The following is a 27,959-nucleotide window of genomic DNA, read 5'->3' as shown; positions in this document are numbered from 1 at the left end:
GCCTAGTTTAATCAGCACCTGCAATTTGGGTTTTTGAGTCACTTTAAATCCTGGCAATGTGGCAGAGGCCAATTAAGAGACTAAAGATACCTTAGGCCCCTTCCGCACACGCAAAATAATGCGTTTTCAAACCACTTTCACAACTGTTTGCAAGTGGATTTTGCTATTCCGCACAGCTTCAAAGAGCACTGAAAGCAGTCTGAAAGTGCATTATTCTGCATGTGCGGAATGAGCCTAAGATTTCAGAAAACTAAATGAGTTTTTTAAAATCAGTATTAAGATACAGAATGCTCCATTTGACAGTGGTGTGCTGCTGGCTCAAAAAACCTATCCCCAGAACACAGGCAGCCTGTTCTGCAACTTCACACTGCCTGCATAATTAGTCAGCAAAATGTTTACACAACATATCCACACACTGGCCCAGGATGCAATTCTATAAAAAGGTAACCAGAAAATCAGCAACTGCAGAAAATCAGCTTCTTAGCAAGGAGAAAAGGGGAGGGGAATCCAGACACATACTCTCCTTTCCCCTACAGCATAATATGCATGTACACCCCTAGAAGCAGGCTGAGAGGTAGCACGGCAGGTGCACAGTGTGTGAAGCTCTTTGGTTACCACAGAAGCCTATTTCTTATTTGACTGTTCCTCACTATAGGAGTGCCCTTGTTAGTGTGCCTAAACGCCTTACCATCTAGGGAAATGTCTTAAGATGCTGTACTCTGATAGGTAGTGTAGACATTCTGCCTCACATGACTTTTGAATGTAACTATTTTTCTGAGGCTAGAAATCTTTTAATTTTTTCCTTGCTCCAAAACAGATCACCTGGAGACATTACCTCTTTTATTAGATGGTAACGGTAGACCTGTCACCCGCTCCCTTGTGAAATTGACTGCACTTGTGACTGATTTTTACAGCTACTCAAATGTGGTCTAGTTTTGCATAGTTTAGTAATTTGCTCAGAACTAAGTTAAGAAGCAGTATGAGGTAGAGTGAGATAAAGAAGCCCACTTTCATGAATAGCAGCTCCTTCAGTCAAATTGAGTAGTTTGCTTTACTACCTGCTGCAGACATCTTCAAGTAGGAAATCATAACCTTAAGGAACTGTACTTCTAGGATGAAAATGTGGACCTGGACCTTCCAGAGGAACTGTACTGTGGATGAGAACCGGATGGGTAGGAAAGCAAGCCCCATTCATGACTGCCAGATCTGGAAAGAGCTGGAGGAAATACTATTGTCTCTCTTGCATGGAAATGGGAAGAAGGCAGTCAGTTTCTGAATCAGTGAGAAATTCAGACATCGGTAGCCTCCTGAAACAGGTATGCAAACTAAAAAGGTCCGGACCCATTTTGAGACACTTGATAACATTCCTACCTCCTTCTGAAGATGAGTACTTCCTGAGCTGCAGCAAACTGCCAGCCATGGGGCAGGAGGAAGTGCAAGCCAGATGCAACATTTTTCCAACAGTTATGCATAGCTAGTTTATTAGAAAGACAGTTTGTATATAGCAGTAAAAAAGTTCAAGACACTGAGAGGGAGGGATACTGAAGGGAGAGATTATTAAGTCTTTTTGGTTCCTCTCATCATTCCCAGGAAAGCCTGATGTCATTTTTTTAGTGAGGTTTGCTTTGCAAACAAGAAGAAAAATGTCCCACTGCCATGAAGATAGGCAACAGGAGACATTAATGAGTTATTGCTTAGGTGCCGGGCTGCCACATTTCGCCAAAAGTTCCTTCTCGAGTTGCAACAACTTCTGGTAAAATTTCTCAGCCAGGCTTCTGTCGATATCCATCTGAAAGATACACAGAACACAGCGGTGAAAGGTCATAGAAGCATAGAATCATAGAGTTGGAAGAGACCCCAAGGGCCATCAAGTCCAACCCCCTGCAATGCAGAAACACACAATCAAAGCACTCCTATCAGATGGCCCTCCAGCCTCTCTTTAAAAACCTCCAAAGAAGGAGGTCAGCAGATGAGTTAAGCCCGTTTCCCCTAAGGAGGTTCAGCCTGCCTGGGTAGGGCACCAAACCAATCATTTGCTGAGACTTGTTACTGAATTTAATACGGGCATAAGTTATTTCTTGGTCTCAGTCTGCTATGCATGTACACAGAATGGACCCAATAACCTGTGCTAATGCTGATTGGCTGCCTCAGATAGCAGGAGCTACAGAGCTCCCTGCATGTAAACCAACTGACCAGCACTATTGACACATGCTCAAAAGAAACTGCAGTGTTGTTAATCTGGGATGCTGCAGAAACTACAGATGCAATTCTTACCTTCACATACAGGATTCTTCATCTCGCTAGGGATATACACACCAAAACTTATTTTCACGTACACCAGTCCTACTAGCTGGCTGAAGCTGCTTCTTTAAAAAAAAATCTACTAGAAGTATTCATGCAAGTAATAAATGATACTGGTATCAAGGTTTGTTTGGGTTTTTTTCAAATACTTATTGTTGTCTCCTGTTCTAATAACTTCTAATGGGACTGGCTTCTTAATTTTGTCGTCAGCAAGAGTCTGCCACAATGTGCCAAACAAGGGGCAACAAAGTTGTATCTGTTAAAAAGTTTCTGTATGTGTAGTAAGCTTTAAACAAACAAAAAAAGGAAATGCCAAATTATATTTTAGCCTTTCCAATCCCTAAGGTTCCAGGCAATGACTTTCAATGAGGGCTGGCCCAGGAGAAGTTTTTGGCAAAATGTACCCTTTGAATCTGTGTTGAGCACCTCTGGTAATGGTAAGTATAAATCTGCTGCCTTGCCTCATAAAAGGCCTGCCTCCCATTCCGTACTTCAGAATTCACATAGATGCCATGAATGAAACAACAGCTGTTGCATAATTAAAACAAACAGGTGTGTTTACCTTGCGGATATCAACATATTTCTTCCCAAGGAATGTGATACAGCTGTGAAATTTTGCCAGTGGGTCCAGCACCTCTGGCTTCTGCTTGAATAGCCAAACCTAGACGAGAAGGGCAAGCAATGAGCAGTGTGTTGTAAACACCCCTTCAATTCAGACAAGCTCTGCCTAAATCTAGGAAGGAGAAGAGTATGAATTTATATCCCTCCTTTCTCTCCTGCAAGGAGACTCAAAGGGGCCTACAAACTCCTTTCCCTTCCCCCCTCACAACAAACACCCTGTGAGGTAGGTGGGGCCTTTCTACAAAGCTTAGCAGGTGCCAAAAGGATAGGTGTGAGAGATGGAATGCAGGCCTGGCAGAGAGGTGAAAAGATATGGCTAGGGTTGCCAGGTCTGTGTTGGGAAATACCTGATGATTTTGGGGGATGGAGTCTGGGGAGGGATCTCAGGAGAGTATAATGCATGGGTGTCCAACTCTGGCACTTCAGTTGGCCATGCCAGCAGGGGCTGATGGGAATTGTAGTCCATGAATATGTGAAGCACCAGAGTTGGACACCCCTGGTATAATGTCATAGAGTTTATGCTCCAAAGCAGCCATTTTCTCCAGGTGAACTGATTTTGGTCTTCTGGAGGTCAGGTGTAACAACGGGAGATCTCCAGGTGCTACCTGGAAGCTGGCAATCCTGGATATGGCACCAGTTACATTCAGGCATGAAGTATTGGCATAACAGCAGCTGTATGGGAATAGCACCATAACTTGGACTGTTACCTAAACGAGCTGTCAAGAGAAATGGGAGCAGTGCTCAAGTTTTAATAGGAGACAGATGCTGGGTCTTAATACTACCTGTGCTAAAAAAAGTTTGTTTCGCAAAGCCAATCAGAATCTTACCCAATAAAAAGCCCCGGGGGGGGGGGGGGGGGGGAAGCAGGATGGGGCCTGGGGCAAAATGGCGGCTCCCACCCCCACCCCAGGCCAGTGCTTTTAACGTCCTAGTGATGGCCATAGTCCAGCAACTGTACCAACTTTAAATTATAGAGGTTCTTTGGCTTTGAATCAGACTCAAGGGCAGGAATGGTACATCTTAAAATTGAGTATTGGGGGCAGATAAAAAGGATATGCACATGAGTTTCAGGCATATTCAAATGATAGGGACAATGTCTGTCATGAGTTCAAATGTTCTGTAGTCGGCCATTAGAACAAAGCGGTGGAGGGTGTGTTACATCTGGCCCTTGTTATTATATACCTATGTTTGGGCTTTGTAAAAAAAGACAATTAGCCATCTGACCTAGTTTGGGCTGAATGCCAAGACTGGCAGAACAAGTCTTCCTGGACTGACTTATAAGAAATTGTTGTTCTTGATCAAAAAAACCCTCCTTTTGATAGCAGTCAGGATCTCATTCGGGGGAAGCATAAGCATGGCCTCTAGAGACAGGCCAAGAAAAGATAATTTAGTTATTATGAGCGACCACCACTCCAAAGATTGTAGATCTGGCAACGCTATATAAATTATACTGCTGGATTCTGTGTTAAAACACACTCTAATCCAAAACTTAAATGTAAGCATCCAGGCACTGGTTTCTAAAAGATGCGGTCCAGATTCCAGGCATAGGACTGCATATGGTACACAGGGGGCACTCCAAAAATCTTATAGAGGAAAACAGACTGTAATCTCTCAACTGATCGGTTCCAAGCACCGATCCAGAGGGGGGCCCAATACAAATGTTGCTGTGACATTTTAGCATTGTAGAGGTTAAGGACCGCTGGGACATATTCGTAGCCTTTGGAGAGAAAAAACCTGAACAGCAGCAGAGAAAGTTAAGGCGCCATCTGCCCCACCTTTGTAATAACACACCTGGTGAGCACCAGGAAAGGTGTGGGGGGCTTTATGGAACCCTCGGGCACCACGCTGGGGATCCCTGGAATAAACTTCTCCCTACTTACTTGACTGGGAGGCAAGCCAACAGAAGCAGAGAAGATGGCTGGGAATGGTTTGACATAAAAGACTAATGCCAGCCTGAATGTTACAGATTAAAGACCCTTACCTGTGCTTCTGCTCCATTGTAGGGCGTCAATGTGTAAGTGTGGGTGAAAAAGCGGATCTGACAGCAGAGCAAAACAAAGTTTAATTTTTCAGATCTCCCTTCTACAGCACGGCAAAATGTAGGAAACACTACTTGACCCCACCCTGCCCCACATAAACATTTACAGCAACCAGTGCTCAAGCAGAAAACATGCATTCTGTTACTATACAATGAGACAGCAGTCATGCCTTGGATTTATATCTACTAGCAATAAACTGAGCCATTGGCCAACAAGTGTACCAATGGGCTTTCAGTTTACTAACTGTATCAATGTTGACCTGATGGTTCTGATGGAGTGACAAGATTTTATCCGCAAAAAAGCTCACAAAATGCTTCACAGCTTACCAAATGCGGAGTATTTGAGGATCCCTCCAGAAAGGCAGTCAACAGCCTAATTATCCTAAACAATTGTGTCAAGTGAGAGCTAGCTGTTGTAATGATGACTGCACAGTAATCTCATAGGATTTCGTAAGCACCCTATAAGATGATCTTGCCGCTTCATTAGGTGTTCTCTGCCAAACTTGCTCTCGTAATCTCAGCTCCCACTTTGTCTTCTATAGCTTCATGATATACCAAGGAGCTGGCCTGGACTGGGGGCAAAGAGAATGCCACTTCATCACCGGCTTCAGAAAGAAGAAGAAGAGTTTGGATTTATATTCCCCCCTTTCTCTCCTGTAGGAGACTCAAAGGGGCTTACAATCTCCTTGCCCTTCCCCCCTCACAGCAAACATCCTGTGAGGTGGGTGGGGCTGAGAGAGCTCCGAAAAGCTGTGACTAGCCCAAGGTCACCTAGCTGGTGAGTGTGGGAGTGCACAGGCTAATCTGAATTCCCCAGATAAGCCTCCACAGCTCAAGCGGCAGAACTGGGAATCAAGCCCGGTTCCTCCAGATCAGAGTGCACCTGCTCTTAGCCACTGCTCTTAGCCACAATGCCACTGCTGCTATACCAGTCCTCTACCATCTCATCTAACATAAAGCTCCACAGGCATGCATAAATCAGTTTACCGCCTACACAGGGAGCGGCTGGGGTGCTCAAACAGGCCTTCAGGGCAAAATGGTCTGACCACAGCACTCTATTCACAGAGACTGGGCCAATATCCGACCCATACCAAAGATTAAATCCAGGTTGTGGCCTGCTTCATGCGTGGGACCTGACACAAATTGAGAAAGTCCCAGAATCGCCAGCTCAGCATGGAGACAGCCATATTTTGTTTGTTTGTTTGTTTGTTTGTATACTGCCCTCCCCTAGGAGCTAAGGGCGGTTAACAACAATATTATAAATACATTAAAAACAGTTAAAACGATCTACACTTCCTAAATTTGAGAACTATATTTCTTTCGATGGCGTCAGAGTTCTTCCCTCCCCCTTTTCTTGTGCTCTCAGGAGGCCAGATATTATTTATAGCGAAAGGAGTTGTTACCCGGCTGGCCAAATGCCTGGCGGAACAGGTCTGTTTTACAGGCCCTACGGAAACTCTGTATATCTCCCAGGGCCCTGATCTCACCTGGGAGCCTGTTCCACCAGGTAGGGGCCAGGGCCATAAAGACCAGCCAGCTCGCTTTGGGGCCGGAAACCACCAACAGCTCTGCCTCCGAGGAGCAGAGGGGCCTAACAGGGCGATATAGGGAGAGACGGTCCTTTAGGTATGCAGGTCCTTTAGGTATGCATATCAACATGGAGGTTAAAGGTTAAAGCCCTGCATAACAATTAGCCTGGGAAACTCCAAGGCCCAGCCTGACACTACTCCCAACAGCTTTAGCAGGGTATTGGCTGGTATGTTAGATGGTTGGTACACCAGCCAGATAGCCAAACTCTCCTCAATGTCCCATGCCAAACCAACACATTCAATACTTGGGATCTTCAGAATGGGGAGTACCCTGAAGGAGAAAGAATCTGAAGCCTTTCTGGGCCAAAGCCTCTCCTACTTTTTTAGAAGCACTTGGTAGGTACAAGGGGTGAGTGGATGCCATGACCCCCTTGGGAACCAAGTTGGGGACCCCTCCTCTATAGTGAGTTATGGCCCCTCTTTTTCCTATAAGGGTTTCAGAAGCTGCCCCAACTCACCAGCCACATAATGGGGAGAAATAACTTCCAGATGAAAGCAGGCATGATTTCATAGGTCATGTTGGTCATCACAACTCCTGGACACATAACACTGGAATACAGACCCTATTGGGAAAGAGGGGAAACAAAGGCAAAAGGTTGTTTTGGGCCGGGGGGGAAAGTGAATCCAGCAGACCCCACATTAAGTAAGATGTGCAGTCACTTGGCTTACTAAGAGAAGGAGGGATGAGCTGCCTCCCTCTTCCAGGTAGTTTTCCACTCTGATCTTTATGCATGCCAATTGCTCTACATCCCAGGGGGATTATTTCCGAGAAAGCATTCTTCAGGAAAGACCAGAGGTGGGATCCAGCAGGTTCTCACCAGTTCCCGAGAGTGGGTTACTAATTATTTGTGTGTGCCGAGAGGGGGTTACTAATTGGGTCTGCTTTTCCGTTAGAAATTCCATTAGGTCCAAAAATCATAAAGTCCTGTTGTTTCCTATGTGGCTGGTTAGCGAAGGTAGAAAATGGGATAACTCTCCCTGTTAGGCTGTTTTAAAAACATGTTTTAGAAATATGGTAAAGTTCCTTGTTTAAGGAAAGTATCCTTCTTTTGATTTCAAGAAACAAAATTAAGTATTTGAAAGTATTAAGTATTTGACAGGCAGTCAATTAGAGGAGAAGTAGTTGTTTCTGTTGGCAGTAGACGATAGGACTTGCTATAATGAGTTTAAATTATGGACAGAAAGATACCAGCTGGAAATTAGGAACTTTTTTTTTACAGTAAGAGTTTTTTACAGTAACAGAGAAAATATTAATGCCCCGCCCCCAGAATGCCCGGCAATGCCCCCATTGTGCCCCGCCCAGCCCCTTTGACGCTACGCCACTGTTTGAATCCCACCACCATGGGAACCTGTTACTAAAATTTTTGGATCCCACCACTGGGAAAGACCCACAAGGATGGAAGGTCTCCAAGCACCTTCTTGCAAATAGATCTGCTGGGGGAAGGGTAGGTAGCCTTCAAACATTTGATTCCATATGAGAAGCTATGTAGATTACAAAAAAGAAGGCTAATGTGATGCAATAGATAAAAGGTCCAGGCCGGAGCCGGGTGGTGGTGGTAGTGGTCAGGGTTCAGGACAGAGCAGGACTTGCAATCTCAGTCCAATTTCACACTTGCTCATCCTGATGAAAACATAGTCTTAAGGGAATGGCATGGTACAAATATGATCAATACATTTGAAAGAGTCAATTTGTAAAGGTTTGCAAAGAGGTGTTCTGTAAATCTGCTGGGGAGGTTTTGAATTGTTCTCTGCTCTGCAATTTTTAAAGTCACGGGACCACCTGTTCTGCACACCTGCAGTTTGACTTAGTGGATCAAAACTATGGCCCTGAAATATGGGAGTCCCTGTTGCCTACGTTTGCCAGTAGGCGTTGGAGAACTTAATGCATTTCAACCTCAGTACCCTATGTCTTCGAAATGAGAACTACTGTGGTACCTTCATTATGTTCACCACACATGGAATAATGCCTAGGTATGTGATCAGAAATTATTGGGAAATGAATGTGATTTTCAGTTACAACGCATGGAAATTCAGGATTCCAGCTTGTATGTTTGTAGATGCTTTGCCCATATTTAGGAGATTGCACATAGGAGAAAATGAGTCAGCAAACTCAAATGCAAATAGTGGGAGTGCACCAAAATTCCTGCACTCCTTTGATGCAGGCAAGCTGCACTTTTGTGGTGTGCTTGGAGAACAGAGATTGTGACACACCCTGCATGTTTTCTAAACACTACAGAGGAGAGAGGAGAAAAGGATGCAGGAAGATGAAACAAAGCCAAAACAACAGGAAAACCTCCTCTGAAATAGCTCAAATCCTGCACCAAAACCAAAGGTACCTGCAAACCACTCTGTGCCCTGAACAAATTAAGACATAAACCATACTTGAACAAAATTCCTCATATTGCCTAAGAAAGCAAAAACCATAGTAGGCCCCTCCCCAGCCAGATTTAGACATTTCACAGGGCATTGTTTACATATTTAAACTCTGTAGCACTTTAAGTCGCATCATACTTCATCAACATTTTCTGGCAGATCACCCCAACCTCATTCCTCTTCTGAAAAACAATAGGCCATTGCAGAGAAGGAATTAACAACACTCACCTGTTTGTTGAAATGGCTGTTCAAAGCCACACTGGTAAGGTCAGTGGCATATTTAGATGAGCTGTAGGCCTCTTTGCCTTGGCAATGCTGGTAGTCATCCAGACTGAAGTTAGACTTGCGGGCACTGATCGAGGAGGTCCAAATGAGCTGGCTGGGCCTTTCAGAACAGGTAAGCAAGGATTCCAGCTGCCGGATCTGTGAAGACAAAAAAACAAGTTTTCAGAAGACTCCAACTAGAATTGACAAACAGCTTGGAGGGGAAAAAAAGTCCTCTCTCTGGAACAGAGGCTCTGTGTAGAACAAAATCACCTGGTGAACAACATCCCATTAAGCCTCTGTTAAAGGGACTGGGCAATAGTCGACAAACTAATGTATAATTAAGGCTGACAACTTCCAGGTGGTGACTGGAGATCAACAGAAATTACAACTGATCTCCAGATGATGGATCAGATCTCTCGGAGAAAACTGGTGCTCTGGAAGGTGGTTTTATGACACTGTGACACTGGGCTTTCAGTTATAGACTGTACACAAGCCAAATGCCACTATTCCAAGCAACCAATGCTAGGCAAAAAGAGCACCACAAGGGAAAAAAAGCAGATGTGGCAGGTCAGATTCTAGATGTGATCTGCAAGTCATGATTTTCACTTAGGAATTGGAATCTCAGAGCAATGTTTCAGTCAAACTTTTTTCAAAAGCGTTGTTTTCTTCTTCTGGCACCCAAAATGGCAGCTATCTCAGAACTAACAAAGCTGTACATTGGAGAGCCTTCTACGAAGCTGGCACCTACAACAGATTATGAACTACCTTCAAACAGAAGGTGGCGGGAAAAGATACTCCGACGATCCCTGCTTCTTCTGTCACACATGCCCCAGACACAGATGGAATAGCAGTGGGGGATGGGGGGGGGGGGAGAGAAAAGCCCAGGAACACACAGCAAGTAAAGGTGAAAAAAAAGACGAACACCAAAAGCACTGAAACTCTGAAGAGCCTACAAAAAGTCCTGCTCTCCCTGAGTGAGGCAGGAAGATACTGAGGCTTGATGACATCAGCAGGGCAAGTGGGAGTGGCCAAGAAGTTTGTCCTGCCTCCTTGAGAGATGGTGATGAACACCCAAGCAAGACGGCCTCCCACCATCCAGTAGAACCCAGGTGCTAGGCCAAAAGCTTCCCTACCAGTATGAAATGCCCAAAAAGGTTGGTTTCAAAGACTTCCTGAAGGCCGTCTGGACTGACGCGGTCCTCTTGGGTCATCAAGCCTTCTGCTGTGGTCAGCATCCGAACTGCTTGCCTGCAAACACACAACAACAAAAATTACAGCGTATCCTGAACAAGAGGGAATACAGCTGCCCTTAACTGGACAATTAATTTAAAAATATAAACATTACCCCCTTCTTACAGAGGTAGGGAAGATTATTTGGTGGTAATAAGAGAGCAACCCCCCCCCCCGTGGGAAATGACAGAATCCTTAACTATTTCTATTCAGCCCATTTTAGAGTAGTTCCGAGGTGACAGTATGGAGACCAGCTTTTCAGAGGGGTTCTCAAGACAACATCGAAAATTCAGGAAAGTATCTGGAGTTTCTTGTATGTTATTATGATGATGCTTTTAATTAGTAAATTTGCCTACAGGCCTGGCTTGGGTTGTTCCTGGGAGACACCTGGCTGGCTACTGGGGGAAACCAGATGCTGAACTAGAGCCCTTACTTCAACCCAGAAAGTCTCTATTATGTGCCTACTTGAGTGGCTAAAGAGAGAAAACTCACTGGCTGTGTGCATGGTTCTTCTCTGAATCACAACCACACAAAAGATGGATGTAATGGCTGAGTTTCAATCTGGAAGTTTCACATAAGTCATACTGTGGACATAAAACAGCATACTAGAATGACACTATTCTAAATCAAAGGTTTCCTAAATAATCAGAAACCAAACTTTTGAGGGGTGGTGATAGAATGTGAGGTAAACTTTTAGGAAGAGGCTGCAGGAAACAGTGGAGCTATCCACTACAACAAACACTGGTGGCAACTATACACAAGGGGCAGGAAACAGTGGAGCTATGATATAAGTCTGAATGGGAAGACAGAGGGAAGCAGTCACTCATGCTGTTGCCAGAGATATCCAATGACTGCAGCCTTCATCTGTAAGCAGCAAGTTCCTCCGTGGTAAAATGGGAAGGGGTGAAAACATGACCCCCAGGATTGTCATCAGGAAAAACCAAGATGGCGACTGTAAACCACTTTGGGCATGTATTATATAAAAATCAAAAACCAATCCTGCTTCTGTACAACATATATGAAGTAACACAAATTGGGCAAAATGAAACTTTTGTTTCACTTTATGATGTGTCATCACTGCCATTAAGCAGGGTTGGGCCTAGTCAGTATTTGAAGGGGAGACCACCTAGAGCCGTGGTGGCAAACCTTTGGCACTCCAGATGTTATGGACTACAATTCCCATCAGCCAAAGGTTTGCCACCACTGACCTAGAGGAACCCAATAGAGGAAGAGCACTGTACAAGTGGAAATAAAAATAACCACTTGTTAGTCCATGGCCATTTTAAGCCTGCCCTCATGGCCCTCTAACCCAATGCACAGTCTAACAAGAAGTTAACCAGGTAGTGAAAAGACAGAATGCAGATCATAATACTATAGCCAGTGTGGGGTAGTGGTGAATGACTATCAGACTAGGATCTGGGTGATCTAAGTTCGTCCCCACTCTGCCAGGGAAGTTTGCTGGTGTTACCTTGGGTTAGCCACAATCACTCTAACATACCTCTTATGGGGTTATTGTGAGAAGAAAAGGAAGGGAAGAATATTGCAAGCTACTTTGAGGTCTCAGTAGGGAAGAAGAGTTTGGATTTATACCCATTTCTCTCCTGTAAGGAGACTCAAAGGGCCTTACAAATTCCTTCCCCTTCCTCTCCCCACAACAGACAACATGAAGTAGATTGGGCTGAGAGAGTTCTTATAGAACTGTGACTAGTCCAAGGTCACCCAGCAGGCATATGTAGGAGTGGGGAAACAAATCTGGTTCACCAGATAAGACTCCTCCACTCATGTGGAGGAAGGGGGAATCAAACCCAGTTCTCCAGATTAGAGTCCACCTGCTCTTTACTACTATACCCTGCTAGCTCTCATGATCATGAGGGAGAAAAGTGGGGTATAAGTGAAGTAAATAGATACATAAAGTCATGTTGTCCTCATATCTGGAGTTTTTGTTTGCAACTTGCTAACTGTAAGAAGGATGAACTGGAAACAGTACAAAAAGAGGTACATAATGGATTTTGTGACAGAAGGAAATATGTAAATAAACTCGGATCACTTGCGCAATATGTTACACAGCAAGGAGAACAAAGATTCAAAGAGCTCCTTCTACTGGACTCAAGAGTTGTGCATGAAGAGAACTGGGCCAACAGCCCCTAGTTATGCCTGAAGAAACCTTCCCCCATTGGAAGGGGCACAGAACCTAAGGAAGAGGAAGGAGATCAGGGGAGGGCCCAAGGATGAAAGACCTTGAAAGCAAGGAGCAAGTTCACAATGAACGCGATACGGGGAAAGGAGACCGTGAAAAGGAGAGGGGGAAATATGATGCCAGAATTGTTCCAAATACTGATATTGTAACAGGAGTGCAATGTGCCCAGCAAATGAAGTTTGACATTTGCCTAGGAGTTTTCCTATGCCTCCAGCTGCAGCAGCTTTGAAAACAACAACAACAACCCAGAACTACAATTAGACTACTTCCAGTTCTTAATGCACATGAGCAAAGCATACTGCAAACATCCAACGTAAACCCATTGTTTTCTAACTTGTTTTTTCTACTGAGGCGTAGAATTATAGGGCAGGGGTGTCCAACTCTGGCACTTCAGATGTTCATGGACTACAATTCCCATGCCCCTATTATAGGGCAAAGACAGCCTTTTGCATTTAAGGCTAATGACCAACTAGGGCTACTGTTCTTAACAACACTCCATAGAACTGCGAACAGCAGGAAAAAAGATATATTGGTCCTACAAGATGTGTGTGTATGTACAGGTTCCATGGTACAAAACCAGAAAGGCCACAAAGGGCTACAGATAAATGTGATCCTCTCTTTTCCTGCCTCTGTCAACCCAATCCTGGCCCTGGTAGTTTCTCATTTAGGCTCTGTAAGAGCTTTTAATTCCAAGGATCTTCTTGGCTTTACTGTGAACCCAGGCATTTTCTCTCAAACCAACACATCAACCCCTCATATCGAGTGTGAGCAGAAGCAGCAGAGACCAGAAGACTTCTTTCCCCATATCTTCCATGCCTGCCCCCCGTAACCTTTGCCCAATTCAAAATATTGCTTGCTTCCTTTTCAACCACAGCTTTAATCTTTCTTCAAGCCATATTTATAAGTCAGTCAGTCAGTCAGTCAGTCATCCTGGTGCTCTAAGGAGTTAGATCCAGATTAACTGGCAATCTCCATCAATTCTGCCTTCCCGTTGCAGACCCATTTCTTCATGCTGTTCCCCAAGGATCTCTATTTCTCAGTGCTTTATGGAGATCAGTGGGCCGCAACAGAACAGAAAAATTCTGAAACGTTCCACTGATGAAAAACTGAGTCTGGATCCAACCCAATATGCATATCAACCCAGCACGTTGGATCCCGGGCAGTGTTCCAGGGGCACAAGGATTTCCTCTTGCTAAACATGACATTTCTCCCATCCCATGACAGCCTAAGATGTGCTCTAAAATCCTGACCAATAGGAGCAGGATTTCAAGGGCATTATGGCTTCCTGTGGAATGGGAAGCCAAAACAGATGCTCTTGACAGGCAGTAGCTCTAAACAAGTCTCTGCACTAAAGCTAACATGTTTGAGGAAAAAACACACTGGTGCCTAAAGTTAGCTAGCACTTTCATTCTGCAATATGATTACTCAAACACTGGTTTTGATCTTAGGTGGGGAGATCTTAGGATGGGTCCCATCCTAACAAATGAAGTTAACAGGGAGAGGGAACAGACAGTGAATCTGCGCTATGTTTAATTTAAAGTTTTGTTTCTGGTCCGCTAATAATTTTATCTTCATGTCACGAAATGTAGCTCTGTGAAGATTAGGAATGTACTTTATACTCAAAATAAATGTTGACATTCTTAGAACTCTAGTTGGGTTACATCCAGAAGAAGAAAAACAACACAGTGACCTTGGGTAATATTTTTTTGCTTTCTTCACATCAAAAAGAGTCAAAATTGTGGCAGTCTGTCTTAGAGGAAGGAGATCCATGGGGATTCTATGTGCTTGGTTTGTAACATGGGTAATGACAGAGACTACATCTACAATTTCACTTGGCCAACCAAAGCAAACTCCTAGATACCGAAACATCTAGTCGTCCCATCCCTTCCATTCACAAAGCCAGGCAGAGAATTAAGATCCACTGGTGAGATGGATATGCTGTACCTCGAGAAAAGTCCATGCACAAAAGCTGAGAGGCTGATACGTGGATTTACCATGATCCCAGCATTTAAGAAGAGATAATCCACATGCTGAAACCTGCACAACAGAATTAATTATTGTTAGTCACTGTTGGAAGAGAAGGACAATCTTGAACACTTGCAACACAGAACTAGTCATATAAAAAACATGCATTAGGATCCCATGGCTGGTTCAACTGATCACCATCTTCCTTTGTGGTAAAATAATTTGGGAGTTTGTGCACCAGTAGTTGATTGTTTATTTCAATATGGTGGCTTTCTGCTTGCAAGTATTCATCGTACCGTACAGCATTTAAATATATAACCCAACCTCACCTGGAACCTGGAGAGGTTTAGACCAGGAAATGGTTTAATCCACACAATGCTGTAGACTCTGGGTCATCATGCATTATAGGAGGACTGTTCAGGAAAGAACCAATTATAACAAACTCCAAGCCTGCAAAGACAAGTTCCTAACTTCCCCCCTCCAGTTACAGCCCTTCAATTATACCTCACTATTCACAAACATTAAGGTGTTTATTACCACTTGGATGCAGTAGTGTGGCATTAAAAAGTACCACAATATCATAAAAAAGGCCAAAAGGTACACCATGGTAACATGTAGTAACTTCCTTTCTTGGCTCTGTCAAGCATTGTTTCCAACGGGAGACATGGCACAGATAGGCTTTAAAATGTAAGTTGCTTGAGTTACTACTTTGAATTCAAAATGTCAGGAGATGGAGGAAGAAGGGGAAGTCACTCTGCACCAAGATGACTTCTATTTATTTTATCTCTACTAATTAGAGCTAGAAACTGTTCTAGAATGAAAACAGTTGGTGAAAATACTTCTGAGCCTTTAATTGGGTTTCTAGCTTAGACTGACAAAGCAAACATCTCAAAACAGTACTATGTTTTGGTAAGGTTTTTAGCTTTTTCATTGGAAATACAAATTTTGAGTTAAAGCTTATCAACTTTACATTAAGAACGCACTCAATGTTTTTATTGCTTGATCCATTCACTCAGAAATAACCCCCACTGAATTCAACAGAGCTAGCCAGGACGGAGGCCTTGGAAGAATACAGAGAACAGAAAGACTGTCCTCAGAAACAGTTATAATTGATATACTGAAGAGTTGCACCCTTTTAAAAGAACTTTACAACTCAGTATTAATCTACAAAATTTAGCTTGGCATCTTGCTGCCAAATGATGGGACTTCTCAAAAGGCACATTAATATCTGCTTGCACTAGCCTTACTTCAGCCAGTGGCTCTTCAGTGCTGGGGTGGGACCCTGATGTAGGCCCCAGGGCCAAGAGGGTATAGCACAGGGAGTGCTGGGAAAAGAAATAGGAGGTTTGGTCTTGCCTATACTTAATATATGAAATATGCTAAAATATACCCTGCTGTTCAGGAATGCAATACACTTGAAAATACTTAAAAGAAAATTAAAAAAAACTTGTTTATTGTTAAATGGTGTGAGATTCTTGTATTTCATACCAGGGATTATAGTGTGAAGTTATGCTACTTTTTGGGACCTACTTGCAAAGTAACTTTTAAAAGTGATTCCTACTTCAGAAAGTTTGGCAGCCATTGATGTCAGTCACAATAGTTGTCACATAAACTTCTGACTGTTGAATCAAGATCTACCTTTGTTACCCTAAAGGGGCCCAAAGGAAAGATCTTACATGACAAAAATTTGGTTTTGTCATGAACTTTGATGGCGAAAAAAACCCCTCAGAATAACCTCTCCAAACAATTTTGTGCATGAAATGTCAATAATGTATCTTGAAAAACTAGGCTGGAAAAGTAGATTCTAGCCTATGGAAACTTATGACATACCCAAAAAAAGTCAGTCTTCAAAGTGTTACAGGCAAGTGCAAAACTATTTGAGAGTTTAAAAAAATAAATGCACACATGTTGGAAGGGGGTGCAGAAAAGATAAATTTAAAATGGGAAAGGGAAAAATTGTCAAAAAACACAAAATAATAGCATTTATGACTTCTTTAAACTAAACAAAACCTGGGATTACAGCATTCAAGGGCATGAAATGGCCTCTGTTTCGATGCGTGTGTAAAGTGACATCAAGTCACAGCCAACTTATGAAACCTATATTGGTTTCATAATATGGGTTATGGGTTTCAAAGCAAGAGACTAACAGAGGTAGCCTACATAGTGACTCTGGGGCCTTTTCCGCACGGCGGAAAGGGCGCCTCTCCACCAGCAGAAATTATGCCAGTGGAGGGGAGGGGGCCATTCGCACGGGAGCCCAGGGGTCGGAGGGCAGCATGGGCGGGTCTCAGCAGCCCTCCAGAATGACGCTGGAGGACGAGATGAGTGGGGGGGGGGGGGAACGGGAAAGCGGTGCCCTTGGGAAGGGAGGTGGAAAGCGGCGCCTTCACGCCACTCGGGGCCGCACAGGACAGCGGCGCCTGTGCAAACAGCACCCCAGGGACCGATTTTTTCCGTCCCTGGGCTGCTGTTTTTGGCCCCGTGCAGAAAAGGCCTGGTATTCCTTCATAGTATCCCATCTAAGTACTAATCAGGGCCAATCCTGCTACTAGCTTCTGAGATCTGACAAAATCGTACTAGCCAAGCCATCCAGATCAGGGCTGATAATAACCACTGCATGGTGGGACTGAACTTCTTCGCCTGATAGTTGAAAACCGCAGTTGGCTGAAACTCTGGCTACAATCTCTGGGTATGGACTTCTGATGCAATTGTAAACATGTTTGGTTGCCCATATATTCTGAGGACATGTAGAACGGCATTCTTTCATGTGCTTAAATCCTTCCTGTGGCAAGCCAGCCTTTTTATTTGCTGGCAAGTATCCAGACCACTTTAAAAGGCTTTTAAGTTTTACATTGCTACATTAGACTAAAATGTAGTACCAGATTTAACTATAGACTTGGCAACCCTGCCGTTCCCCCCCTCCCTCTTCCTCCCCCCTCTCTTAGGGGACCATGAGTAGGACGCCATCGGTAATTCTGATATTAAGATGCTGCATTTTAATTGGGGGTTGATTTTAATATATAGAGCCATATTTAATGATTATCTATAACTTGTTTTTACTGTGCTCTATCTATTTGTTTGTTCACCGCCCTGAGCCCTCTGGGGGAGGGCGGTTTATAAATACAATAAATAATAACAACAACAACAACAACAACAACAACAACAACAACAACAACCTGAAGCCTAGGGCCTCAAAATCTAGGGCCTCAAAATCCAAGGCGTATATTTTTGACAAATTCTTGCTTATTCCACAAAATTTTTATAAAGTTAGGTTATGCCAAAAGTTTTTCACAGTGTTCATTTTAACATTTATACATTTTTTCCAATTATTACGGTATTTAACAGCAACATCTTACATCCTTTAGAGGAGAAATTGTGGACTGCAGAATTTTAAACATCCAACATCGTTTTTGGCTTGACTCTGTTTAAAACACTCTTCCATCTTCCTCTAGTCATGAGATGGAGGATTGGGAGGGATCTCACAGGAGGAACAGCCGAGGACTTCTCTTCATCTAAATCTGGCACTGCTAATATATACTTATTAAATTCTGCAACACGGTGATGGGCTGGAAAATTGCACTGTTCACTGTTTGTGAACAGGGCAAACTAAGATAAGCAAATGACTCCTTACGAAAAGCCACAGGGAGCCGCACTCACCCTGTCCCCACCCTCCTGCGTACCTCTTCTTAATCTCTTTGGCTGCATTTAGGACTGATTCCACCTTGCCCACGTCCACTTGAACGACGCTGATGTCTGCATGGGGAAAGTAGGACAATAGCTTCTTGCGGGTGGTGTTGGCCTTCTCCATGTTCCTGCAAGCTAGACACAGAAGGAGGCTGGCATCTTCCTGGAGAAGGCGCTCACACAGGGCAGAGCCAATGCCACTGTAACAGAAAATAATAATGAGGCATGCTATCAAATGTACAAATCGGCTGTCTATGGGAACTCTCTGAAGAGGACAGGCGGTCCACCCAAATTGTTCACTCCTTTCATAAGGAGCCAACCGAAACGGTTATGAAATATGCCAACCCCTGGATTAAGGAACTGCCTGACTACCACCAAGCCCTAGTACAGTAAACGTATCGTGGTAGAAGAGGCTGGCCACTCGGCACTCATTACAGAAAACTCCCTGGCAACTCATACACTTTCTTCAAGAAAAATGTCTCCTTGGGACAGTAGGTAGAACTTCCTATGGTAGGTAACTGTCACCAACTCTTTTGGAAAAATTTTAACGATCACTGTAGAGCAGTGGTTCTCAACCTTCCTAATGCCGTGACCCTTTAATACAGTTCCTCATGTTGTGGTGACCCCCAACCCTAACATTTATCCATTTTACAGATGGAGAACACTGATGCAGAGAGTCTTAGGCGACCCCTGTGAAAGGGTCATTCGACCCCCAAAGGGGTCCCGACCCCCAGGTTGAGAACCACTGCTGTAGACACTTCTGCTCAATCCTGGTTCAACCAATCCTTTTTTGCAGAAGACTGGAGACTTTGGATGCAAGGAAGTGAAAGTCTGAATGAGGAGCAATGGGACGGGTTGAACGCAAGGGAAAGAATGGTCCTCTATGGTACTACCATGCTAGGTTACTGAGAAGACGCATTGACCTGGTCACCCAACAGGACTGAAGAGATTAATGTAAGCCACGGCCAAACTGAAGGCAAGAAAAGAGCAGATAAATTCCCCTGAGGAGTAGTTGTTTTGCCTTAGTTTTGTCAGGCTCCCCTGAAGACAGAATAATGAATGACAAAAATGCAGCTACTTTTCAAAAAGCACACCGCAGGCATCCTATATATTCCAGTTTCACACATCAACACCTGAAAGGAAAGATTATCATGCAAATACTTTCATGATCTCCCCATTTTCCCAAGTGACCAAAAGATCCACAGAAGAGCTATCAAGGTTTATTTCCTTTGAATGAGAGAACACCAGAGACATGTGGTATCTTTGTAGTACCAGTTTTATTTACAAATATACAAGGAAAGTGCAAGTAGAAACAAAGATGCAGTCCTCAAACAGGGCCACCACCCTAGATCAGATCACCAGAGAGATACTTGCTATTAGGCATACCCTTAACACTACTATATTAAGACACCAAAGTCTCAAATAGGTGCAGCTGTACACACCAGCAGAAAAATTACACACCATAATATATATTTGACGCCATCCACTTTTCAAGAAAATGTATACACAGCATATGACCTAAAATACAGTTTACAAAGAAAGCAAACTTTATAAACATACAGCAACTCATTGCATTCAATAAACGAGAATGTCAGTTTGACAGGACACTTAACAAAAAGGTTTTAACTGACACTTCTCAAGAAAACAAATTTCACAAAAGTGGTTTGCTTTCAGGGGCAGCCCCAATGAGTCCATAAACGGGGACCCTGAACCTTTTTCCCAAATCCTGCCCTGAAGGTACTACTGTCTGGGATAACCCCCCCCCCCCCTTTAACAAATGTCATTTTCCTCTGTAAGGGACCAGTTAAGAAATGTGTTTAAAAAGACTCCATGCCATTCTTTTTTTCCCTATGCCAATATCTCCACTATTTTACAAAAAAGTGCGCTTTGACTGCAAAACATAAAGGCAGGAGATCCAGCAGCAGACGGGTAAGTTTCTGTGCGCTGTCATTAAATTTCATTTGGTCCCAGATGAAGGTGGCAGTCTGTCCTAGAACCAGATATGATCTTTCTAGCATTAGGCATGGCTAATCCAAAACAACAGACTGTTGTCTGAGGCACTGGGCTACTTGAAAAAACAAAGATGATAAATGCTGAGGGGGAAACACAATCCGTTCACTTATGCCCCACACTTTTGGGACAACATGATCTGAAGTGTGAGGCCAACAGTTTCCAGCTCAGTTTCCACATAACTGGATGGAATAAAAATCCCTTCCTTTTACACCACTGACTGATATGTAACAAGGATAAAAGGACACAGTGTGAAAAATCCCAGAAAAGAGAGCACAAACCTTCCTATTCCACATGTACAATAACAAGATCAGAGAAAGCATTAAGCTCTTTTGGGAATTTGTACACATTCCTTTGTGCTACCCCAATATTTTCTCACAGAGAAATATTTGAGAACACTAGAGCAGGAACTGAAAAGAAGAAGAGTTTGGATTTATATCCCCCCCCCCCTTTCTTTCCTGCAAGGAGATCCAAAGGGGCTTACAAACTCCTTTCCCTTCCCCCTCTCCTCCACAACAAACACCCTGTGAGGTGGGTGGGGCTGAGAGAGCTCCGAAGAACTGCGACTAGCCCAAGCTCACCCATCTGGCATGTGTTGGAGTGCACAAGCTAATCTGGTTCCTGAGATAAGCCTCCACAGCTCAAGTGGCAGAGTAGGGAATCAAACCTGATTCTCCAGATTAGTGAACCTGCTCTTAATTACTATACCACGCTGACACAAACATAAAGGAGGTTTATGCTTGTGTTACAATTTAACCCTAGAAGAAATGGGCTCAAATCCTGGTAAGTCTCTACTGACAGAAGGTTTCCATCAGTAGGTGTGCACTTTCTCTGAGAAACCCACTGCAGCCATCAAATACTGTTCCTGGGAGACCCTCAGGAATAGCATGAGGGCGGAACTGGAGGTTTTTTTGCTGTAGAAGGAGAAGCAGTGAAAATCTCCTATCCCCTATGCAGGAATACTAGACAAAGAGACCCCATGAGCAAGTATATGATGCATTTCCATTAACAGCGAGTAGTCCAGCCGACATTGCAGATTTAGACAGACAGACCTAAAAGTCCCAGGATAGTCTCATTTCCCACCCTGCAACTCCCAGCACTGGTGAAAAGCAACGACAGTAGCAACAAAACTCACACAGTCCAATCCCATGCATATCTGCTTATGAGCAACTGTTGACGCTCGACTCAAGAGACTTAGTCAAGTAACCATGCAAAGGATCCAACTGCAAATTATGGTTTGCATACTGGCAGGGAATGATGGGAACTGTAGTCCATAACATCTGGAGGGCCGCGAGTTTGACACCTATGGAGTATTATGTTCTATACCTTAGCAGGATTACAGATGCCTGCCACATGGGCTACAATTGGCCATCAGCCCCTGGCAGGCTGATGGGAATTGTAGTCCATAACATCTGGAGTGCCAAAGGCTCGCCACCACTGGCATAGGGTGTGATTTCAAACTTTCAAAGATCTAAATTTTTCCATTAAGTAGGAAAAAAGAGCTTAGTTTTTTTAAAAAGGCAGGTCACTGAATATTACACGGTGTACTCATCCCAAACACCCCATCTTCCAAAACTAATTTTATAAAGACTGCCAGAAGGGAGTCAGTGACCCAGCATTAACCTCTTCCCTGAGACAGGCAACTTTGGGCCATTCACGATTTCTCAGCCTTATCTATTTTTGAAATCCTGAACCAACAGGTTCCAATTAACTATTGCGGAATATCTTTGGAGTTCAACACCCCTTGATAAGGTGTTGTTTTATCACACCTCACGGAATGTATTTCATGCTGTGATAAAATCTTTCTTTCACTTGGCCTGAATTTAATTTCACCAGGTGGCCCCAAGTTCCAGCTCTGTGTTAGTGAGGAAAAAAAAAAATCTCACTAAACAATGTACAATTCTGTAGCCTTTTCTTCAGTGCCACTTTAGAAATTGTTCTTCTAAATTAAAGAAGTCCTAGACACTCTAACCTATTTTTCACTCATACCAAAGGTGATCCTCCAGTGCCTTTTCCAGTGCTAAGATATCTTCATTGAAATAAGATAACAGAATTGTACATAGTATTCCACAAGCAGCCGCACCACTAATTTGATACTGGTAGTTTTATTTTTCAGTGATGTACAGATAGAGATTAGAGGCCAAGTTTCAAACAACAATCCTTTTCTCTAAGCATTGGACCCAGTCTAAATTGGCAATATCCATTAATTCCAGTTTCTCCCAGCAGACCGACCCCCCCATAATGCAGCTAATATGATACGAACATAAAACTGATTTTAGAAATGTCCTCAAATAACCAGTTTGATCCTCCCTCCCAAATCCTTTAAACAAGTAGGCCTCTCTCTAAAGAGCTGTCCACGGGATCCAGGAACAGGAAAAGTCCTCGCTATAAGGAAAAAAACAGGGATAAGTCAGTGCCGGCATGAGTCAAACAATAGTTTGCCAAACCATTGTACCGCACCTGGGAAAAAAAGTTTCACATCACGGCACCTGGAATCCTGGAGGCAGTGGCAGCATTCCTACTGTGCCCAGCCATGCTCAGTCCTCCACTTCGCCTCCCACACCTGTCTTCTGGTTCTTCACCAGCTGGTTCTTCACTCATACCCAGTGGTGGGATTCAAATAATTTAACAACCGGTTCCGGTGGTGGGATTCAAATAATTTGTCAACTGGTTGTTTACAAGCACCATTTTAACAACCGGTTCTGCTGAAGTGGTGCGAACCTGCTGAATCCCACCACTGCTCATACCTGTTGCAGAGTGATGTGCAGGGGTGTGGGGTACAGCGGGCAAAAAAGATGCCCACTTCTCAAAGAGGCAGCATTCCGCGGCTTAGTAAGGAACAGATCTGCTTCTGCTTTCTAGCATTTTTGGCCAAGGCAAAAACATAGCTGAGAGGCATTCATTAAAGAAAAAAGAATCATGACATTTTCATATTAATGATACTTGACTGTTGTTGTTTTTTAATACACATATTAGGCTACATTTAGAACTGGGTGGGGCTGCCATTGCCCTCCCAAAAGGTCATTTTTCTCCAAAGTCATCAAGATCATCTCCCCCACCCCATATCACTTTCCAGCCAAAGTCACAACGGAGAACTCTGTAGAAAACAGAGTAAGGAGATCAAACCACATACAAGCCCCATTCCAGTCCCACTAATACCAAAGGGAGAGACTATGAGACACGTGCGTAATGCTGCCAATGGAAGAACGCGGGGTTTAGACTCATGTCTGCAACTTGCATGCATACATTACAATTGGCTGACACGTGTCTGGAACCCACATGTTTTTTAGTAAAAGCCGGACCCCCTTTCAGGCATCGTTATACTTCCTCACCTGCTGGCTCCGGTGACCACTGCGATCCTCTGCATGGCGCTGCCCACAAGATCAGAATGAATGAAGGCAAGATCGCAGCCCAGCCGCTGACTACTATAGGAACATCACCCAAGCCCCGCCCCCTCAGTCGTGCGACCACGCCCCCATATACCGGGAAGCCCCACCGGGAAGCAGTGCAGTGAAACTCAAGCCACGCCCCTTCCTGACGCGTGTCACCAATAAGACAGCCCTTCCTGGCGCTAATGAAAGCGGAGAACGGTGGTGACTGCAGCCCGATGATGGGCAGGAATCAAATGGAGACTGTTAGCCAATAGGATAGGGCTTGAGCGTTCGGAGGGCGGGCTAGTGGGTGTTCCAGTTTGTGGCGCCGCGGACTTTTCATTGGCGGATCGTCATCGACGTCATACTTTCTACTACTGATGTTGGAACGGCTGTGGAGTGGAGAGCAGCTGGGTTGGCGCGCGCAAAATCCAAAGCAAAGAAACCAAGCCCATGTAGAACCTCCAGCCGGGTAGTATGACGTACACCCGCCAGCGCCTGGCGCTGGGAGCAAACAACGGGGAAGGGAGACGTTGCTCTCTGTAACTCTCCCGTAGAACCTTTTGAAAAGAGATTCTGGAAAGTGGCATGCCATTGCAATTGACAGCCTCAGAGTGGAACATACAAACTTGTGCACTTTCTTTGCGTGCACGCACACAATTCCCTTGATGTTCTTTAGAGTCGTATTGCATGACATTTAGAAGCCTAGATAGCGAGAGGAAACCATCGTGGTTTCTGAAACTTTGGATAACAGCAGCAGTAACACAGACGATTTGAATTCTTTGCCGCCAGTCTGGTGTTGAGTGAGGGACTTTGTGCTGCTCCCGCTCAAGAATGAAGGGAGCCTTATCAGGAAGTCAGATCGCTAGGTTTAGGTTAACACATCTTATCAGCAGCATTTGGATATGAACCTGCTAAGAAGATGCATTCACAGCTATACCCTGTTCAAGATAAAGATGAGAGTTTGATTGTAGATCGATCTGCCTCTTCTTCCTGGAACTTCTCAGCTGAATGCATCACTGTGGTTCTAGTGCCAACTTGTTCAGATTCCACCCCACCACCTTAGAGCACTATAATGTAGTGCCTCCCAACTTCTGCAAGTGTCAGGAGGCTTCATGCTGCTGTTGTGACCATTTTCCTTATGTTTACAGGAATTTCCTCTTCCTTCAGCTCTCCCAACGGCCACTGTAATGTAAAAACCAGACAAATAAAGTTGTTCTTTGTGATCCTTCACACATCTCTCTCTTCTTTTTAGTGGAGACACCTACAAAACTTTGCAGGGTCAATGGAAGAGAATCGCAGGTGCTTGGAGGGCTGATCTACCTCCCATTAGATGCACTTCTTAATGGGAGGTAGATCAACCCTCCGAGCACCTGTGATACTTATATGTTGTTTGGATCAGGTAAATGTAGAAAGGCTTGTGTTAATACATATGTATGCTTGCAAATATTTCAGCTGAGTGACCTTGGGTTAGTTAGACTCTCTCACCCTAGCCTAGCTTGCAGGGTTGTTGTGAGGCTACACTGGAAAAGGGGAGAATGATGTGAGCCAATCTGGTACCTCACCGGGGAGATAGTGGTGTATAAATACATTTTCGATAAATAACACATTCCTGTTCAAAACAGTAATAGGTTTATTAACAAAACATTCATTAATTCATGTCTTTATTCACAAAATTTTTCCCCCCAGTAATTATGGCCTGGTTATTTGAACCTTAATTCTCATTGGCCATTCTCACCGCCATTTCTCCTGTTGCTGCTGCTCTGTCTGCCATTTTCTATATGGAGGGGAGTGTTCGCCAGTGCTAGTTTAATAGTGCCAAAGGAAAGCTGCACACAGAAATGGCTGTTTAATACTTATTTAAATTCTGCAGTACAGTGGAACCTCAGTTTTCGTTGGTAACCCAAAGAATCGATGAAAACCGAAACCGATGAAAATCAAGGCAAATTTCCATGGGAATCAATGTAAATCCAATTAATCCGTTCTAGGCACTCCAAAAAACATACTAAAAACACATCGTACCTTCGGGACCTACTCGGCCTCTGCATTCGGCAGAGGCACATCTACTGGAAGTCCCTGGCCCCTCGATGATGCGACTGGCCTCCACTCAGGCCAGGGCCTTTACGGCTCTGGCCTCGCCTGGTGGAACACTCTCCTCCAGCTGTCCGGCCCTGCGGGATCTCAGCGATTTCCGCAGGGCCTGTAAAACTGAGTTGTTTCACCAGGCCTTTGGAGAGACCAGTCGCTGAATTGTACCCCCTCTGTTCTCCTGTGAGGGTCCCTTTTGGGACACAATCGCGCTCCCCTTCCTCTTTCCTCGTTAGAGGATTTTTTAAGTAAGGGTTTTGGCGGATGCCAATTTCATGTAGCACCGCTGTTTTAAATTAAATTAATATTTTAGAGTTTATAGGGTTGAGTTCTTAATGTTAGGCATTTATTGGTTGTTATTTACTCGTCCCTCTTGTTATTGTATTTTATGTTGATGTTGTACACCGCCCAGAGCCCTCTGGAGATGGGGTGGTGCACCAAATTGAATTAACAACAACAACAACAACAATGTTTTGATGAATAAACATAGTGTTTAATGCTGAAAACAGTAACAAACAATAACACTCGGACCAGCTTCAGAGCCAGCGGACCAATGTTGCACTGTCCCAAGAGGTCTGTTTCTGACGCCTCTTTAAGAAAACTGTCCCAAGAGGTCTGTTTCTGACGCCTCTTTAAGATTTGTCTGAAATGGGGAAGACATTGTCATTAAACAAGTTGCAGACATGGCCTGCAACAGCTTTTGTCCTATGGATTTTCCCCACAAACCTCTGCACCTTACTGCAAATCGATGAAAACCGAGACAAATTTTTCACTGAAAAAATCGATGAAAACTGAAGGAAATGAAAACCGAGGTTCCGCTGTATTTTCTCTGGTGGAAGCAGACACCTGTCACTTTTTGTGCACATGCAGGACTGCACTCATCTTTACCCTAGGTGGACAAGACACTGGGCAACTTTTCTCTGCTGCTCTGACACTATCTTTTTAATGTAGATCGCTGCACAGGGAATGTCCTTCCTTCCTGCTGCTTCTCCACTCTCCACCATTTTTGCACCCATTCCTCCATCCTTCACCACGCGTGCAGAGAGATGCAGACAGCATCCCTCCCCATCCAGCTAGTTAGAGAATAGAGAACCTGTCTCTCCACTTTTCTATCCAGAATGGAGTTCACTAATAAAGTTTTCTCTTACTAGTCAGAAACAATGAATTGGCTCCCAGTTTCTTTTGTGTTCAGCACACATGCATGCCTGGGTGAGCTCCACTGTGTTTTGCATCTGTGCACTCTGCTGTAACGAAAAGGTATTTCTAACCAGAGAGACTTAGTACTTCGTTTAGAATGGCACAACCCCTCTCCCCACACACGCTTTTTATCTGGATGTGTGTTTTGAAAAGAGGAATTTGGCTGGCTTAGTTTGAAAGTGAGATGATAATCTTTTGGCTAGTGCAGCCAGACTCTGGTTATGTTTTAGAGGAATGCTTTTGCTTTTTTGTATCTCTTTTACTCGCACGCCAAGGACATTAAGGAACAATTCACATACTTTTTTTTCATTTTGCTGCAGAATCTTTCTCATGTAATCTTGGATTCCTCCTGCACTGATTTGTTCAGCTGAGTCACAATTTCAGATGTAGTTTTCTCAAAAATGGCAGGGCTCTGGGCTCATACGCCTGTTAACTGTTATTAGGAGCAATCTGGATGAAAAGGTCCAGTCACATTACAAGAGTTTTTAGAATGGGATCTCCTGTTAGGCCCATGGAGCAAGCTCCCCCTTGGCCTTTAGACAATTGTCTTGTCCCTGCCAGTCTTTGGCCACCCGCTGCATGCCAGCAATGCCTCCGTGTCATGTGTAGAAAGAAGCCAACCACTGATGCTGGCATACCTCCCGACAGGACCATTCCCCCTAAGAAGAAGAAGAAGAAGAAGAGTTTGGTTGATATCCCCTCCTGCAGGAGACTCAAAGGCTTTCATAATCTTCCTTTGCCCTCACAACAAACACCCTGTGAGGTAGGTGGGGCTGAGAGAGCTCCGAAGCTGTGACTAGCCCAAGGTCACCCAGCTGGCGCAGGTGGGAGGTACAGGCTAATCTGAATTCCCACATGTTCTCCACAGCTCAGGCGGCAGAGCTGGGAATCAAACCCGGTTCCTCCAGATTAGATACATGAGCTCCTACGCCACTGCTGATGAAGGTCTTCATCAACAGGTGTGGTGATAACAGGTAAAAGGCAAAGGTAAAAGGCAAGTATGGGGTCATTAACTATGGGGTGACATT

The 27,959-nt window shown here is 44.1% G+C and overlaps 1 protein-coding gene across 1 annotated transcript; it reads right to left on the bottom strand.

Annotated features, from left to right (window-relative positions):
* Positions 1 to 1,452: 1,452 nt before the first annotated feature.
* On the bottom strand, positions 1,453 to 23,722 carry HSD17B7 (hydroxysteroid 17-beta dehydrogenase 7). The gene is made up of 9 exons (XM_048497492.1): positions 23,608 to 23,722; positions 18,262 to 18,465; positions 14,561 to 14,653; positions 10,323 to 10,437; positions 9,151 to 9,345; positions 7,008 to 7,112; positions 4,904 to 4,960; positions 2,864 to 2,962; positions 1,453 to 1,789 (listed from the first exon to the last, which is right to left on the bottom strand). Exons 1-9 carry the CDS (start codon positions 23,640 to 23,642, stop codon positions 1,688 to 1,690), a joined length of 1,005 nt encoding a protein of 334 aa, XP_048353449.1. The 5' UTR covers positions 23,643 to 23,722; the 3' UTR covers positions 1,453 to 1,687.
* Between the last annotated feature and the right edge of the window lie 4,237 nt (positions 23,723 to 27,959).

Source organism: Sphaerodactylus townsendi, linkage group LG05 (genome assembly GCF_021028975.2).
Source record: "Sphaerodactylus townsendi isolate TG3544 linkage group LG05, MPM_Stown_v2.3, whole genome shotgun sequence".
Taxonomy (NCBI): domain Eukaryota; kingdom Metazoa; phylum Chordata; class Lepidosauria; order Squamata; family Sphaerodactylidae; genus Sphaerodactylus; species Sphaerodactylus townsendi.
The sequence above is the reverse complement of the archived record's forward strand: the minus strand, read 5'-3'. Positions and strand labels throughout refer to the sequence as shown.

What these genes read in the sequence shown, in the direction of transcription:
- HSD17B7 (XM_048497492.1), bottom strand. Translation starts at nt 23,642, where the DNA reads ATGCAGAGGATCGCAGTGGTCACCGGAGCCAGCAG. An exon ending in GCCAAAGAGATTAAGAAGAG is followed by an intron (nt 14,654 to 18,261) that starts GTACGCAGGAGG and finishes TCTGTTGTGCAG; the next exon opens with GTTTCAGCATGTGGATTATC. An exon ending in GTGCATGGACTTTTCTCGAG is followed by an intron (nt 10,438 to 14,560) that starts GTACAGCATATC and finishes GTGTGTTTGCAG; the next exon opens with GCAAGCAGTTCGGATGCTGA.